Source organism: Ambystoma mexicanum, unplaced genomic scaffold (assembly GCF_040938575.1).
Source record: "Ambystoma mexicanum isolate Mex_15411 unplaced genomic scaffold, UKY_AmexF1_1 Mex_scaf70, whole genome shotgun sequence".
NCBI classification, from domain to species: Eukaryota; Metazoa; Chordata; class Amphibia; order Caudata; family Ambystomatidae; genus Ambystoma; species Ambystoma mexicanum.
In genome coordinates, this window is record NW_027182489.1 from 113,955 (window position 1) to 130,400 (window position 16,446).

Consider the following 16,446-nt stretch of genomic DNA (forward strand, 5'->3'; position numbering starts at 1 on the left):
GACCCCACAGGGCCCAACGGGGGAAGATGGCATGGAGTCATCCAGGTTGGTGGGGGGTTTGGTGGAGGAGGAGGCCGTGCAAGCAACAGAGACGGGGTCTGGAGGTGGAGATTCCACTGGTGCTAGTGGTGCTGTGTAGGACCAGGGACAGGAGGCAGCACAGGCAGCCGCGGAGGTGCCTGTGTGCAATCCTGTCCCTGATCCTGTCCCTGCATCATCTTGCACCAGCAGGGATGCCTACGTCCAGACCCGTTTTCAGGCAGGGGATGAGCTCACAACAACTGGCCTTCCTCTGCCTGCGGACGTGGCTATCCGGGTCCGGGTTGAGCCTGTCCTGACTGGTGTGGCATTGTGTCAACGGGCCATGCGAGGTGACCTGCAGTCTTTTCATGAGGAGACTGCCCGTCATCTCGAATGGCTCGTTGACCGCGTCGGCCTACTGGGACAGGTCACCCAGGCCGGATTCCTCCATTTGATGGGGCTTGCTCAGACCCCCTCCTCAACTGAACCCCCTATGCGCCAGTCGTCCTCCGTGCCATCTTCCCACCCATTAGTCACCTGGGTTCCCTGTGGAGCTGCCTCTGACGGTGCGGCCAGGCTGGTGGAGGAGGCATCCCTGCCACAGTCGGGAGTCGGACGTCCAGCAGGGGTGGCCACATCAACGACTGCACCCCAGCCAGCGGAGGATGTGCAGGCAGCAGGAGGCAGTGCACGGGCAGAGGCACAGCAGCAGCAGCAACGTGGTGGGAGCCATGATGGCTCGGGGCCTTCGACATTGGAGGGGCAGGCATCGGCCGGAGGGCAGGATGACCCAGGACGGGAAGTGTCTTCCGTGTGGCAGCGGTTGGGCCACGCCATAGATGCGGAGCGGAAGCGGGCGGAAGAGGCACGGCTCACGATGGTCAGGGCGGAGGACTCCATGCGGAGGGCCTTAAGGCGGGCCGAGTGCCTCGAGGCAATCCGCAGGGAGTTGGAGGTGGACATGTCGACGGCCCTGCGGACCCTTGGGGCCATGGAGGAGGACCGCCTCCGGGACATTGAGCAGGAGTTCGATGATGCCCTGGCCCGGAACATCCCGAAGTGAGCCGTCGGACTAGCCCGCAGCCCTGGTAAATAGTTCTGTAGTTAGTGTTAGGTTTCCTTTGGTTTTGCATTTTTTTTGGACCTTTTGGACAATGGGCCACATTTTTGTATATAGTTTTTTTTTATTAGGTAGTGTTATTAGATAGGTTTAATTTCTTGTGTTGGGATCATGGACCCTGGATTGTTTATCTGTATATAGTTGACTGTTGGATTTTCATTTTTTTTTTTTATTTACCCATCTAGCAATGGTTTTCGATTTTAATTTTCAATTGGATTTACTTTTGTGGACTGTGACTTTGGACACCTTTCCTTTGGATTATGATTTGTGGTTTTGCATTATTTCACGGACATGCTGTTTTTTTTTTTTTAAATTCCCATTTTTGTTTGTTTACTTTTGATTCAATTTATGTTGCTTTTAATACATATTTTTTTCTTCAAACTTCAATGTGTAGTATCATCTCATTGGTTTCATGCATATCATGATATGGGTTTTGACATTCACTGACACCCATTGAGTGTATGTGAGGGACATGTGTTCATTTACAAACTTGCAATTGGGGTTGTATCATGTAATTGCCATTTCTAAATGGGTGGATGCAATACTCGGGTGGGTGTTTGGCATTTGGAGGCTGACCATAAGGGCCAGGGATCTAGATTGTGATGACATGTTGGCTGGGGGACATGTGTGTGGGCCTGGTGGAGGGTGCCCTGCACTGCTGGGGGGTGGGGGTGCTGGGAGACATGAGTGGGGGCCTGGTGGAGGGTGCCCCTGGATGCTGGGGGGTGGGGGTGCAGGGGGACATGAGTGGGACATGAGTGGGGGCCTGGTGGAGGGTGCCCCTGGATGCTGGGGGGTGGGGTGCAGGGGGACATGAGTGGGACATGAGTGGGGGCCTGCTGGCAGGTGCCCCACAGTGCTGGGGGGTGGGGGTGCTGGGGGACATGAGTGGGGGCCTGGTGGAGGGTGCCCCACAGTGCTGGGGGGTGGGGGTGCTGGGAGACATGAGTGGGGGCCTGGTGGAGGGTGCCCCACAGTGCTGGGGGTGCTGGGAGACATGAGTGGGGGCCTGGTGGAGGGTGCCCCACAGTGCTGGGGGATGGGGGTGCTGGGAGACATGAGTGCGGGCCTGGTGGAGGGTGCCCCACAGTGCTGGGGGGTAGGGGTGCTGGGAGACATGAGTGGGGGCCTGGTGGAGGGTGCCCCACAGTGCTGGGGGGTGGGGTGCTGGGAGACATGAGTGCGGGCCTGGTGGAGGGTGCCCCACAGTGCTGGGGGGTGGGGTGCTGGGAGACATAAGTGGGGGCCTGGTGGAGGGTGCCCCACAGTGCTGGGGGTGGGGGTGCTGGGGGACATGAGTTGGACATGAGTGGGGGCCTGCTGGAGGGTGCCCCACAGTGCTGGGGGGTGGGGTGCTGGGAGACATGAGTGCGGGTCTGGTGGAGGGTGCCCCACAGTGCTGGGGGGTGGTGTGCTGGGAGACATAAGTGGGGGCCTGGTGGAGGGTGCTCCACAGTGCTGGAGGGTGGGGGTGCTTGGGGACATGAGTTGAATGAGTGGGGGCCTGCTGGCAGGTGCCCCACAGTGCTGGAGGGTGGGGTGCTGGGAGACATGAGTGCGGGCCTGGTGGAGGGTGCCCCACAGTGCTGGGAGACATGAGTGGGGGCCTGGTGGAGGGTGCCCCACAGTGCTGGGGGGTGGGGTGCTGGGAGACATAAGTGGGGGCCTGGTGGAGGGTGCCCCACAGTGCTGGAGGGGGGGGTGCTGGGGGACATGAGTTGGACATGTGTGGGGGCCTGCTGGAGGGTGCCGCACAGTGCTGGGGGGTGGGGGTGCTGGGAGACATGAGTGGGGGCCTGGTGGAGGGTGCCCCACAGTGCTGGGGGATGGGGGTGCTGGGAGACATGAGTGCAGGCCTGGTGGAGGGTGCCCCACAGTGCTGGGGGGTGGGGGTGCAGGGGGACATGAGTGGGACATGAGTGGGGGCCTGCTGGCAGGTGCCCCACAGTGCTGGGGGTGGGGGTGCTGGGAGACATGAGTGGGAGCCTGGTGGAGGGTGCCCCACAGTGCTGGAGGATGGGGGTGCTGGGAGACATGAGTGCGGGCCTGGTGGAGGGTGCCCCACAGTGCTGGGGGGTAGGGGTGCTGGGAGACATGAGTGGGGGCCTGGTGGAGGGTGCCCCACAGTGCTGGGGGGTGGGGGTGCTGGGGGACATGAGTTGGACATGAGTGGGGCCTGCTGGCAGGTGCCCCGCGGTGCTGGGGGGTGGAGGTGCTGGGAGACATGAGTGGGGGCTTGGTGGAGGGTGCCCCACAGTGCTAGGGGGTGGGGGTGCTGTGAGACATGAGTGGGGGCCTGGTGGAGGGTGCCCCACAGTGCTGGGGGGTGGGGGTGCTGGGGGACATGAGTTGGACATGAGTGGGGGCCTGGTGGAGGGTGCCCTGCACTGCTGGGGGGTGGGGGTGCTGGGAGACATGAGTGGGGGCCTGGTGGAAGGTGCCCCTGGATGCTGGGGGGTGGGGGTGCTGGGAGACATGAGTGGAGGCCTGGTGGAGGGTGCCCTGCATTGCTGGGGGGTGGGGGTCCTGGGAGACATGAGTGGAGGCCTGGTGGAGGGTGCCCCTGGATGCTGGGGGGTGGGGGTGCAGGGGGACATGAGTGGGACATGAGTGGGGGCCTGGTGGAGGGTGCCCTGCACTGCTGGGGGGTGGGGGTGCTGGGAGACATGAGTGGGGGCCTGGTGGAGGGTGCCCCTGGATGCTGGGGGGTGGGGGTGCAGGGGGACATGAGTGGGACATGAGTGGGGGCCTGCTGGCAGGTGCCCTACAGTGCGGGGGGGTGGGGGTGCTGGGAGACATGAGTGGGGGCCTGGTGGAGGATGCCCCACAGTGCTGGGGGGTGGGGGTGCTGGGGGACATGAGTTGGATGAGTGGGGGCCTGCTGGCAGGTGCCCCACAGTGCTGGGGGGTGGAGGTGCTGGGAGACATGAGTGGGGGCCTGGTGGAGCGTGCCCCACAGTGCTGGGGGGTGGGGGTGCTGGGAGACATGAGTGGGGGCCTGGTGGAGGGTGCCCCACAGTGCTGGGGGGTGGGGTGCTGGGAGACATGAGTGGGGGCCTGGTGGAGGGTGCCCCACAGTGCTGGGGGGTGGGGTGCTGGGAGACATAAGTGGGGGCCTGGTGGAGGGTGCCCCACAGTGCTGGGGGTGGGGGTGCTGGGGGACATGAGTTGGACATGAGTGGGGGCCTGGTGGAGGGTGCCGCACAGTGCTGGGGGGTGGGGGTGCTGGGAGACATGAGTGGGGGCCTGGTGGAGGGTGCCCCACAGTGCTGGGGGGTGGGGGTGCAGGGGGACATGAGTGGGGGCCTGCTGGCAGGTGCCCCACAGTGCTGGGGGTGGGGGTGCTGGGAGACATGAGTGGGAGCCTGGTGGAGGGTGCCCCACAGTGCTGGGGGATGGGGGTGCTGGGAGACATGAGTGCGGGCCTGGTGGAGGGTGCCCCACAGTGCTGGGGGGTAGGGGTGCTGGGAGACATGAGTGGGGGCCTGGTGGAGGGTGCCCCACAGTGCTGGGGGGTGGGGTGCTGGGAGACATTAGTGCGGGCCTGGTGGAGGGTGCCCCACAGTGCTGGGGGGTGGGGTGCTGGGAGACATAAGTGGGGGCCTGGTGGAGGGTGCCCCACTGTGCTGGGGGTGGGGGTGCTGGGGGACATGAGTTGGACATGAGTGGGGGCCTGGTGGAGGGTGCCCTGCATGGCTGGGGGTGGGGGTGCTGGGAGACATGAGTGGGGGCCTGGTGGAGGGTGCCCCTGGATGCTGGGGGGTGGGGGTGCAGGGGGACATGAGTGGGACATGAGTGGGGGCCTGCTGGCAGGTGCCCCACAGTGCTGGGGGGTGGGGGTGCTGGGAAACATGAGAGGGGCCTGGTGGAGGGTCCCCCACAGTGCTGGGGGGTGGGTGTGCTGGGGGATATGAGTTGAACATGAGTGGGGGCCTGCTGGCAGGTGCCCCACAGTGCTGGGGGGTGCTGGGAGACATGAGTGGGGGCCTGGTGGAGGGTGCCTCACAGTGCTGGGGGGTGGGGGTGCTGGGAGACATGAGTGGGGGCCTGGTGGAGGGTGCCCCACAGTACTGGGGGGTGGGGGTGCTGGGAGACATGAGTGGGGGCCTGGTGGAAGGTGCCCCACAGTGGTGGGTGGTGGGGGTGCTGGGGGACATGAGTTGGACATGAGTGGGGGCCTGCTGGCAAGTGCCCCACAGTGCTGGGGGGTGGGGTGCTGGGAGACATGAGTGTGGGCCTGGTGGAGGGTGCCCCACAGTGCTGGGGGGTGGGGGTGCTGGGAGACATGAGTGGGGGCCTGGTGGAGGGTGCCCCACAGTGCTGGGGGGTGGGGGTGCTGGGAGACATGCGTGGGGGCCTGGTGGAGGGTGCCCCACAGTGCTGGGGGTGGAGGTGCTGGGAGACATGAGTGGGGGCCTGGTGGAGGGTGCCCCACAGTGCTGGGGGTGGGGGTGCTGGGAGACATGAGTGGGGGCCTGGTGGAGGGTGCCCCACAGTGCTGGGGGGGGTGTTGGGAGACATGAGTGGGGGCCTGGTCGAGGGTGCCTCACAGTGCTGGGGGGTGGGGGTGCTGGGAGACATGAGTGGGGGCCTGGTGGAGGGTGCCCCACAGTGCTGGGGGGGGTGCTGGGAGACATGAGTGGGGGCCTGGTGGAGGGTGCCCCACAGTGGTGGGTGGTGGGGGTGCTGGGGGACATGAGTTGGACATGAGTGGGGGCCTGCTGGCAGGTGCCCCACAGTGCTGGGGGGTGGGGTGCTGGGAGACATGAGGGGGGCCTGGTGGAGGGTACCCCACAGTGCTGGGGGGTGGGGGTGCTGGGAGACATGAGTGGGGGCCTGGTGGAGGGTGCCCCACAGTGCTGGGGAGTGGGGGTGCTGGGAGACATGAGTGGGGGCCTGGTGGAGGGTGCCCCACAGTGCTGGGGGTGGAGGTGCTGGGAGACATGAGTGGGGGCCTGGTGGAGGGTGCCCCACAGTGCTGGGGGGTGGGGCTGCTGGGAGACATGAGTGGGGGCCTGGTGGAGGGTGCCCCACAGTGCTGGGGGGGGTGTTGGGAGACAGGAGTGGGGGCCTGGTGGAGGGTGCCCTGCACTGCTGGGGGGTGGGGGTGCTGGGAGACATGCATTGTTTATCAGTAGTGCAAGGTGACATGTGGCTTGGCTGGGGGGCATGCCCATGGTGGATGAGCTGCCTGCGGGACATGAGCAGGGGTGCAGGGTAGTCCCCCGTGGTGTGGGCTGCCTGCAGGGGCCATGGAGGTTGTAGAGCGAACACCTGGGAGGACCCACACGGCCAATTCACGTGTAGTACTCCACGGAACCCCTGAAATACACGTACCCTGCTGAAATCGCGTGTGAAACTTCCCGCGCACCCCGAAATACACGTACACAGGACATTCATGTGTGGAACTTCCCGTGCACCCCTGATATACACGTACCCTGATGGAATCGCGTGTGGAACTTTCCGCGCACCCCTGAAATACACGTACCCTGCTGAATTCGCGTGTGTAACTTCCCAAGCACCCCGAAATACTGGTACCCAGGACATTTGCGTGTGGAACTTCCCGCGCACCCCTGAAATACACCTACCCAGCTGAAATCGCATATGAAACTTCCCGCGCACCCCAGTAATACACGTACCCCGCTCGCACGGGGCCAATCGCGTGTGGAACTTCCCGCGCACCCCTGAAATACACGTACCCTGATGGAATCGCGTGTGGAACTTCCCGCGCACCCCTGATATAAACGTACCCTGATGGAATCGTGTGTGGAACTTCCCGCGCACCCCAGAAATACACGTACCCTGCTGAATTGACGTGTGTAACTTCCCGCGCACCCCGAAATACACATACCCAGGACATTCACGTGTGGAACTTCCAGTGCACCCCTGGAATACACGTACCCAGCTGAAATCGCGTGTGAAACTTCCCGCGCACCCCTGATATACACGTTCCCTGATGGAATCGCATGTGGAACTTCCCGCGCACCCCTGAAATACACGTACCCTGCTGAATTCGCGTGTGTAACTTCCCACGCACTCCGAAATACACGTAGCTAGGACATTCACGTGTGGAACTTTCCGCGCACCCCTGGAATACACGTACCCAGCTGAAATTGCGTGTGAAACTTCCTGTGCACCCCCGATATACATGTACCCTGATGGAATCGCGTGTGGAACTTCCCGCGCACCCTTGAAATACACGTACCCTGATGGAATCGCGTGTGAAACTTTCCGCGCACCCCTGAAATACACGTACCCTGCTGAATTCACGTGTGAAACTTCCCGCGCACCCCAGTAATACACGTACCCCGCTCGCACAGGGCCAATCGCGTGTGAAACTTTCCGCGCACCCCAGTAATACACGTACCCAGCTGAAATCACGTGAGAAACTTCCCGCACACCCCAGTGATACACGTATCCCGCTTGCCGTGCTGGTACAGGGTTAGCGCAGCCCTTTGTGCTGGATTGGGGATTTTGATGGCTTTTCCCTACGCAAGGGGCGTTCTTGGGGGCGTAACTGGTGCTGCTGCAGGCTCGCTGCGCCACTGTGCACCACGGCTGGTTTTGGTGGCTGTAATCCATGAATACGCTGTGCGCGGAAATGTATTTTAGCGCACGCGGCTGGCGCAGGGATTCGCATGCGCACACTGAGCGCCAGCCGCGTGCACCACTTGTGCGCTGAATTCTATGAATTACCCCCAAAATGTTCCTTAAATCTGTCTCTCTGACTCACAAATGCCTCCACCAAGCTGCCCCTCACTACTTGATAACGAGATTCACTAGACCGGTTTCCTGCCGCCCCTCTAGAAAGGCCAACTCTAACTTTCTTCTAGTGCCAAGATTCAAATGTACTATGTCTGGAGGGAACAGCTTTCATGTCAAAGCAGCACAATTTTGGAACTCCCTACCACCATCCCTCAGGATATACCTTCCCTACCCACAATTCAGATCCAATACCATCCTGTGGATCAAGGAACATGACATCTAACGCACTTTCTTTGCTGCGATATACTATAAATTCTGTAAATTGTGTATAAATTGTGTATATCCTGTCATCTTCTATACTCAGATTTATCTACAACCTGTAAACTATGTATATTTCCCGGTAATTATATTTTGATGTATCGGTTCTAATGCTTTGATGCTTCCGGCAATGTAAGCCAGTTGGATGCCATCTACTGTGCGCTCTGTAACCTAAGCTGTACAATCCTCTTGTCGCTTTTGCGCCCTGCTACCCACGGGTTAGGTGCGCACTACAAATAATAAACATAAACATAATAACAACATTCAAACCAAAACTTATCATAAACTGACTGAAGTTAATTCTGTGCTGCTTGCCCAGAGCAGCCATCAAAGGGCCACTATTGATAATATCCTTAGTGGTGAAATCCATAGAGCAAGAAGGAATTGCAGTATGACTTCAGATTACTCCAATGAATGTGAAACTCTTAAACAAAGATTCATGAATAGAGGGTATAAATTGCATACCATCAATAAAGCAGCATCAAAATGTGCAGATAAAAATCAGAGAGATTTATTGGTGAATAAGAGGGTACCTAAGGAAACATCATCGCAAATCTCTATCATCACAAGGTTGTCTAAGGACTCTTCAACTCTATACAAACTAGTTAAAAGGCACTGGCATATCCTTCAATTAGATAAGGATCTAGGACCATTTTTATCGGACAAGCCCAAATTCACGTTCACCAAAGCGACTACTATCAAACAGAAAATATGTCTATCTTTTTTGGACACCACAGATGCTGGTCCTTGTGGTAATTGGCTCAAAACAGCAAATGGTTTTTACAAATGCTGGAATTGCAATCAATGTCCTTATGCTTATGATAATTGTCAATCATTTACTGATGCTTTTGAAACAGTTGTGAAAATCAACAGTTTTATCAATTGCAAGTCATGTTATATTGTATACGCAATTATATTGTACATTGGGAGTACTATGCGACAATTAAGAATCAGAATTAGAGAACATCTAGCGAGTCTCAGGACGCACGAGGCCAAATCACCTCTCGCCTTACATTGCCTTACATTGGCAACTAGAACACCAACTTAGTGATAAAGCGAACCTCACATTTTTGGGCAAAAGAGGGAGCAATATTCAACTTCGACTGAGACAGATGGAATCCAAACTAGTCTGTTTCCCCTGATGTAATGTGAGGGGCTTGAACAGCGATCATGAAATGCATGTGTTTCTTTAATCCATTACTAACGCTGGTCATGACCAAGCACTAGTTGATTGTGTCTGATATCACACACCAAAGAAATGTTGTGTTATTGAATGACTCATACGTGATGTTTGACATCTATAACAGTGTTTGTTTATCTACATTGATAATTAGGGAAGTTATAGTACTGCTTTTTCATTCATGCTAGACAATCTATCCAGTTTTTCGCTATGATATATGGTCAATGCTTGAGGATTCCTCAGGTCTCTCACCATAGTCATCTTTTCTCAAATATGAGATAATAATTGGAATCAAGTCTGCAATGAAGAAATACTCACTTAAAATTGGGCACTTTGTGGTTTGCCACCTGTTCCTTGTTTTCATTTTCCACAAAACATTTTGTGGGCCAAATTCCTTTTTGCCCACCTACTCCTTTTGTTCTGTTTGAGTGCTTGTTTCAACCACCTCCAAGATAATTAGTGTTTTCTAGAGGAACGTATCAAGCCGATGTTTACAACATGACATTATACGCGATCGACGTATGACGTCATCACGTCACCTACGTCACTTCCGTGACGCAAGGGTGATAACCGCTACATGGAATGGTGGTCCGTGTGCACCAATTCAATTTGCAGGGATCTGGCCCCTTTATCTCTTAGTTGCTCCGATTTTCGGGTAAGCGTGATCTTGGTGTTTACCTGTGTGCTTTGGATACCGCATTAAATGAGCCATAATAGTTAGTTCTTAATGGGGATTGGTACCCATCAGTGGCATCTTGCCTTAACTATATTGGTTTTCAGTTTGAATTGTGTAAGAGGGTCGCTTATTTTGAACATGGCTATTGTGACTAGCAATAATCATTAGCCCACTGTTCCAGTGAAGCTATAGTATGGATATATTCCTTCCTTAGTGACAGGACCATGAGGGTTTTCTCTCCATCTGCAGCAGCTGAGCCCATCCCCATTACCTGTGGGTGTCCCAGGGATCATGTGTCTCTCCAACCCTGTATAACATTTTCACCAAGCCCCTTTTTGATGATCTTGATCATCTGGGTATCACCTACACTAACTATACAGATGATACCCAGATCCTCCTATCACTCACTGGGGATTATGATAAGGATTTAGCCTTGGTGAATGGTAATTACAGCATCGTTCAGGCATGGATGGCTAATCACGGCGTCTGCCTGAACGATGACAAAACAGAGCTCATCATCCGGGGCACTGCACCTCTCCTAACTAGACTTAGCTCGGAATACTTATCTTTCATTATCTATGGGAATACCATAAAAGTAGCCAAAGAAGTAAAAACATTAGGCTTTTACCTAGATTCAACCTTAAACTTTACTGAACAGGTAAATACCCAATCTTCATCCACACCATACACTTGAAAGTTAATTAGAGCCGGTAAACAATTCCTATCCTCTAACAGTTGCATGATCCTAGCCAGAGCTTTGATTCTCTCCAGACTAGATTATTGTAATGCCCTATACATCGTCGCCAATACGTACATTATTAATAAAATATAGGTACTCCAAAACAATGCCCTTAGAGCTGCTCTAAGTATCTCTTGGAAAGAACACATATCGGACACAAATAGAAAATATAAATGGCCTTCTACACATGGGAAAATGCAACTAAAAATTGCCTCTCTCACCCGTATATGCCTTAATAACAAGGCACCACGTTACCTGATGGACAGAGTCTCTAGAAAATCTTCAACCAGACCATTGAGAAGGACTAACTCGAACTGTCTTCAGGTGCCTCGCTTCAAATGATCTACCATTGGAGGCACTAGCTTCACAGTCAAAGCGGCACAACTGTGGAACTCCTTTCCAGCCTAATTGAGAATGGACCAAACCTTCCCTAAATGTAGACAGAATATGATCAAATGGCTCCCAGAGAATGACAACTAATCTTGTCTAACTAGATGTGCAATTGTAAATAATCATTCTGCTGCACACTCTCTACTAGCCAGTGCATACATTTCCACACATGTCCTAACCACTGTAGATATCCTCATACTTCTGTCTCACTGTACTTACCTGTCTCTCTGTATTTACCTCCATGGATTACGCCTTTCTAGATTGACACAAAATCGTCTCCATGAACAATTCCAACCTTATGTTGCTCCACACTACCTCTGCAACTAAGTTGTACATTTATGGTAAATACTTTGTATGTTAAATACATTGTATTGTAAATATGCTGTTTGCATGATGAAGCTGTCAATATATTGTTTGCCTTAAAATTGCTGTAACTAAGCTGTACGCCTGCTTACCTCTTGCGCCCTGATACCTTCGGGTGTGGCGCGCACAATAAATAAATAAACAAACAAACAAACAAAAACACATGTGCCAGGAAGACAAAAGCTGGCCTTAAACGCACCCCACAATCCAAACGAATGGCCTAAGACACTAGCCTTTCACTCTGTCATCAGGAGTACTCTGTGTATGTATCTGTCAATAAGGTGTGCTCAAATTGACATGCTGTTTTTCTTCATTACAACAAATACAAATTCAATATTACTGTCCCAGGCCGACATATAATCACCCACAAGGGAACTTCCAGTGTAAAATGTCGACATTTATTTTTTTCAGCAACGATGACAACCTTCTAAAATCTGCAAGAAAACCTTGTGACAGAACCCAAGCATCATGGCTGGGAATCCTAGTCAGAGGTATGTGCCTTTTACATTTGCCTTTTCCTTAAGCAATAGCCACTCGCGGGTCAGAGCGACCGAGCTGCAAGGACACTTAACATAGACTTGGTAGTGCTGCGGCTGGCTGAGACTGACTGCCCAGCGAGTGGTCATCAATTGATTAATAGTACCCGCAAGTGGCAAATGGGGGTGTTTTTCTCCCTTGCCAGAACTGTGCACTTTGACTCCCTTGTCAGTCTTCATTACAGCAACATAATGAAAACTGACAATAGACTAGAAGAGTCTAGTTAGGCTAGTGAGAAGAAGCAACACTTTAATTAGGTTTACTTCAGAGTTTTTAAAATAAATGTGTGAGGCCAGAAATATCCATGGTGCAAGAGGAGACTCTGGGGGCTGTCAAAGAATGTGGACCTCTGCTATTCAATACGGCATGCTCAGTGATTGGCCATCTCCTTGGGTACCAGTCAGCTGGAAATAGTTAATAATTTGAATTTAGTTTAGTTTATTATTTGTATAGCGCCGCCTGGCCCTGGGGCATCCAGGTGCTTGGCATGGCTACATTGTTGTAGGCATGGTTACAAAAATGCAAAAATAGTACAGTCGCAGTGAGCATATAATCATTACATGAAGTATAGACATTATGAGGTATTTAAATGGTTTGTAAATTGTGCAGATTGCACAGGCAGTATATGAGCATTAGCAAGGTTGTTGAGAGCATAGTAAGGCATTTACGTTTCTGCAATATATACAAGAGTTGCACAAAATATATACAATTGTGTGGCTAAATAATTTGTATGAAGTTGAAGTATTTAGATTTCTTTGGCAAGTAACCATGTTTTGGCACTGTGTCTGAAGCGGTGAAAGGAAGGTTTGGATCTGAGATCGGTTGGTAGGGAGTTCCACAGTTTAGTGGCGAGCACAGGGAAGCTTGTGCCACCTGCTTTTTGGAGCTTAAATCTGGGGACATTTAAGCAGTGTGTTTGGGCTGATCTGGTTGGGCGAGATGGAGTGCGGTGCGTAAAGTTGTCCGAGAGGTATCTTGGTGCTTGGTTGGACAAGCATTTGTGTGTAAGAGAGAGTGTTTTATACTCGATTCTCTGAGGTATGGATAGACATTGGGTGGATCGTCTAGCGTCAGAGATGTGCTCGTGTTTGGGTATGTTCAGTGCTGTTCTTAGTGCATTATTTTGGATTACTTGAAGCTTGTTGATGTACTTTTGGCTGGTCCCAGATAGAGTGCATTGCAATAGTCGACTTTTGAGAGTACTAGAGCTCTGGCTAGCGTAGTGCAGTTGGAGGTCGAGAGGTAAGGTCTACTGGCATTGATGAGCTTACAAGTGTAGGCGGTGACGGAAGAGATGGCATTGATTTGTCTGGTTAGTGTAAGGGAGGAGTCAAGGTAAATCCCAAGAGTTTTAACGCTGTTGGAGACAGAGATGTTGTTGCCGGCAATGGTGAATGTATTAAATGACATTTGAAATACAGTTTTGGTGGTAGTTTAAGGGATATCATATTTTCATTCCCTTTTCATTGCTGTTTCTGCAGCAAGTTAAGCAGTATCCCAGGACAGTAAGCCCACTTTTCTTGCTTCTGCAGAATCAAGATACGTGTATTATGCTTTTTCACCGGAGTGATAACTTGGACCTACTTTGTAAGGGTGAGATGTCTGGTGATGTCATTGAAGAGTACACAGAGGAGCTCTGTCTAGCTCCCTGTATCCTTCACTTAAGGGTCTCCTTATGCCCCAGCTCATTAGATTAGGGCTGTCTCATTACGTATAGACCTTCTCACCATGAGACATTGGGGGTCATTCCAAGTTTGGAGGTAAGTAACGGTCCTTACCGGCATAGCGTAAATAGCGTGTCCGGGCAGTCATTAGTCCGCTAATAGAGGAAAATTACGACTTCGCGGGCACAAGCTTTGCGCCATGCCGGTAAGTTCATTACTGCCATGCCGTTAAAGGCACGAAAAATGCCCTTAGCGTCATCATGCATAGCGCAGATAGCACTACCGGCATGGCCCAATGCAGCATTAGCGGTGACCATTATTAGCAGTGACCGCTAATAACAGTCACCGCTAATAAGCAGATCCGAAAGAAGCGTCATCGCACAGGAACGGGAAGGAGCACGGCGGCGATCTTTAAAAACAGAATCCATTGCCATCCTCACCACACAGGACCTGTGGGACTCTGCTGTTTTTCAGAAAACATTCTCCAAACACACCACTATGCCCAAGGCCCTTAAGAAGGGAGCTGCCCGCCAGCGCAAGGAGAGATTCAACGAGGATGAGTTGGAGATGCTGGCCGGGACACTGCAGGAGCATGTTGGTAATGTCTTTGCAACCAGCATGAAGAGGGAGGCCATATAAAAAAAAGGAGATCTGGGCACTTGTGGCACAGAAAGTTAGTGCTGTGGGAAACACCCCACGCACCACCAAAGACTGCCGTAAGCGCTGGGACGACTTGCGACTCAGAGTAAGAAACATACTCTCAGTCAACAGGAGCCAGGCAATGGCAACAGGAGGAGGTCCCAGCTCACCCATCAAGCTGACCCCATGGGAGGACATCTGCGCCAGCATGATCAGAATGGAGGGGATTGAAGGTGTTGCCGAGATGGAGTGTGGCGCCACAACATCGGCCGATGGAGGTGAGTGTCCTAAAAAGACACTGTAATGCCGAATCTGATGAAAGTCAACCAATATGTCGGTCCAAAGAGTCAAGCCATGGTCCAACACACACACATTCCCAGCAAAGTAGGCACACGCATCACAGACACATGCAGATGCCTGAAGCAAGGCAATGCCGTACCTGACACATACCACACAAAGATGTAAATGCCATGAGGCACACAGCATGCAGGCCCCAACAAATATGCATGTCAGATAGCATAGCTCTTGGCCAACATGAGTGACGTCGACGTATGCCTGCATAACCCACCCATGTATCAAACAACGTGCTCATCCAAACTCAAAGGCCTATTACCCCCAATTGTGTGGATGATCAATTGTCCAAATGTATCTATGATGCCTATCAAAACATCACTCATGCCATCCAACTCTTCGACCCCCACAGGCTCTGACCATGACAGCGATGGGCAGAACGCAACCCCTGCAAAGACCACACCCTCGAAGAGGTCCTGGGATGACGCCAACCGTCCTTCGACCTCGAAGGGACAACCCAGGGGCTGCCGTGCACCACCAGGCAAGACACCCCAGGTTGCCAGTACATTGGTGCCGCCAAGGGCCGTAGAGGCCGAAGCACCACCACCCATTGGCCATCCTGAGGAATCAGGCGAGGCACCACACTCTGAAGAGTCAAGTTTGGCTGTGGAGGTGGTAGCCCCAGCACCCCTGGCTGTGGAGGACACACAGGATGACATATGGATGCCCGTTGAAGACAATGCATCAGAAGTGGTCCGCACGCCCAGTCCAACGGCATTCCCCCAAATATCATCCCTTGAAACTGAGCACACCACCACCCCGGAGCAGTCTGGCCAGGAGCAAATGGAAGGGCACTTCAGTCCCATATTGCCGAGTATAGAGGCTGAGCAGGACAGCCAGGGACCATCAACCTCCACAGGTGCACCCGCAGGGCCGAAGCGGTCAGAACAGCTGACTGCCCTTGTGCGGCAGTTTGTTGAGGACAACACACTGGCCAAACAGGAGTGGTGGGAGAACATCGCCTCTCTAGGCAGGTCCATCACGGAGAACACCACCTCCGAGGCCAAAATATTTGCCGATAACACAAGCCGCCTCTGCCAGGAGGTCTCCGCCCTCCGCCAGGTACTAGGCCGCATAGCCGATGCCATGGAGGCAGGGCATCTGGCTAACCAATCCGAGCAGGCGGCGACACAGTCATCATCTAGCTCGACCCAGACGAGCCTGCTCGGCAGGTCAGCACATACCCAGCGCCAGCAAGACATGCCGCCACCTTGGACCAGGGAGTGCAAATTGATAGCCAGGGCAACCTCATGTAGGCATTAGAGACTTGATGGGACATGTGTGGGTGAGTTATGGGGGGAGTGCGAGGGGGTGAGGGTGTGTGGGGGAGTTATGGGGGTAGTGGGAAGGGGGTGAGAGTGTGTGGGGGAGTTGTGGGGGGAGGGGGCTGAGTGTGGTAGAGGGTTTTTGCACTTTCATTATCATTGTAATATTTAATACATCCGTTGTGTGAAAAGCAAGACCTGAGTGGACATTCATCATTGCGCATGTGTCATTTATTGATATACAGTGCATAGTGTACATGTACTCCCATACCCTTTGCCCTCTGTCCAACTATCATGTCACCCTCTGCAGCCATGTGTGTCAGAAATATTGTGCAATTACTGACCAGGCACAGCACGTCCCTCATGTGCATCGGCACCGCAATGATGTGCAACCCCATCTTCTTCTTCCCCTTCATCATCATCAGGCGGTAGTAGTTGAATGTCAGGGGGAAGGGGCATGTTCTGGCGGATACATATA

The 16,446-nt window shown here is 53.6% G+C and overlaps 1 protein-coding gene across 1 annotated transcript in view; it reads left to right on the forward strand.

Annotated features, from left to right (window-relative positions):
• The window catches only part of LOC138562830 (GTPase IMAP family member 9-like), a 300,990-nt gene that overhangs the window by 73,175 nt on the left and 211,369 nt on the right, over positions 1-16,446 (forward strand). The window contains exon 2 of the mRNA XM_069642800.1: positions 11,924-12,003. Within this exon, the coding sequence (XP_069498901.1) occupies positions 11,981-12,003 (23 nt within the window). The 5' untranslated portion in view covers positions 11,924-11,980. The remainder of the gene's footprint in view (positions 1-11,923; positions 12,004-16,446) is intronic.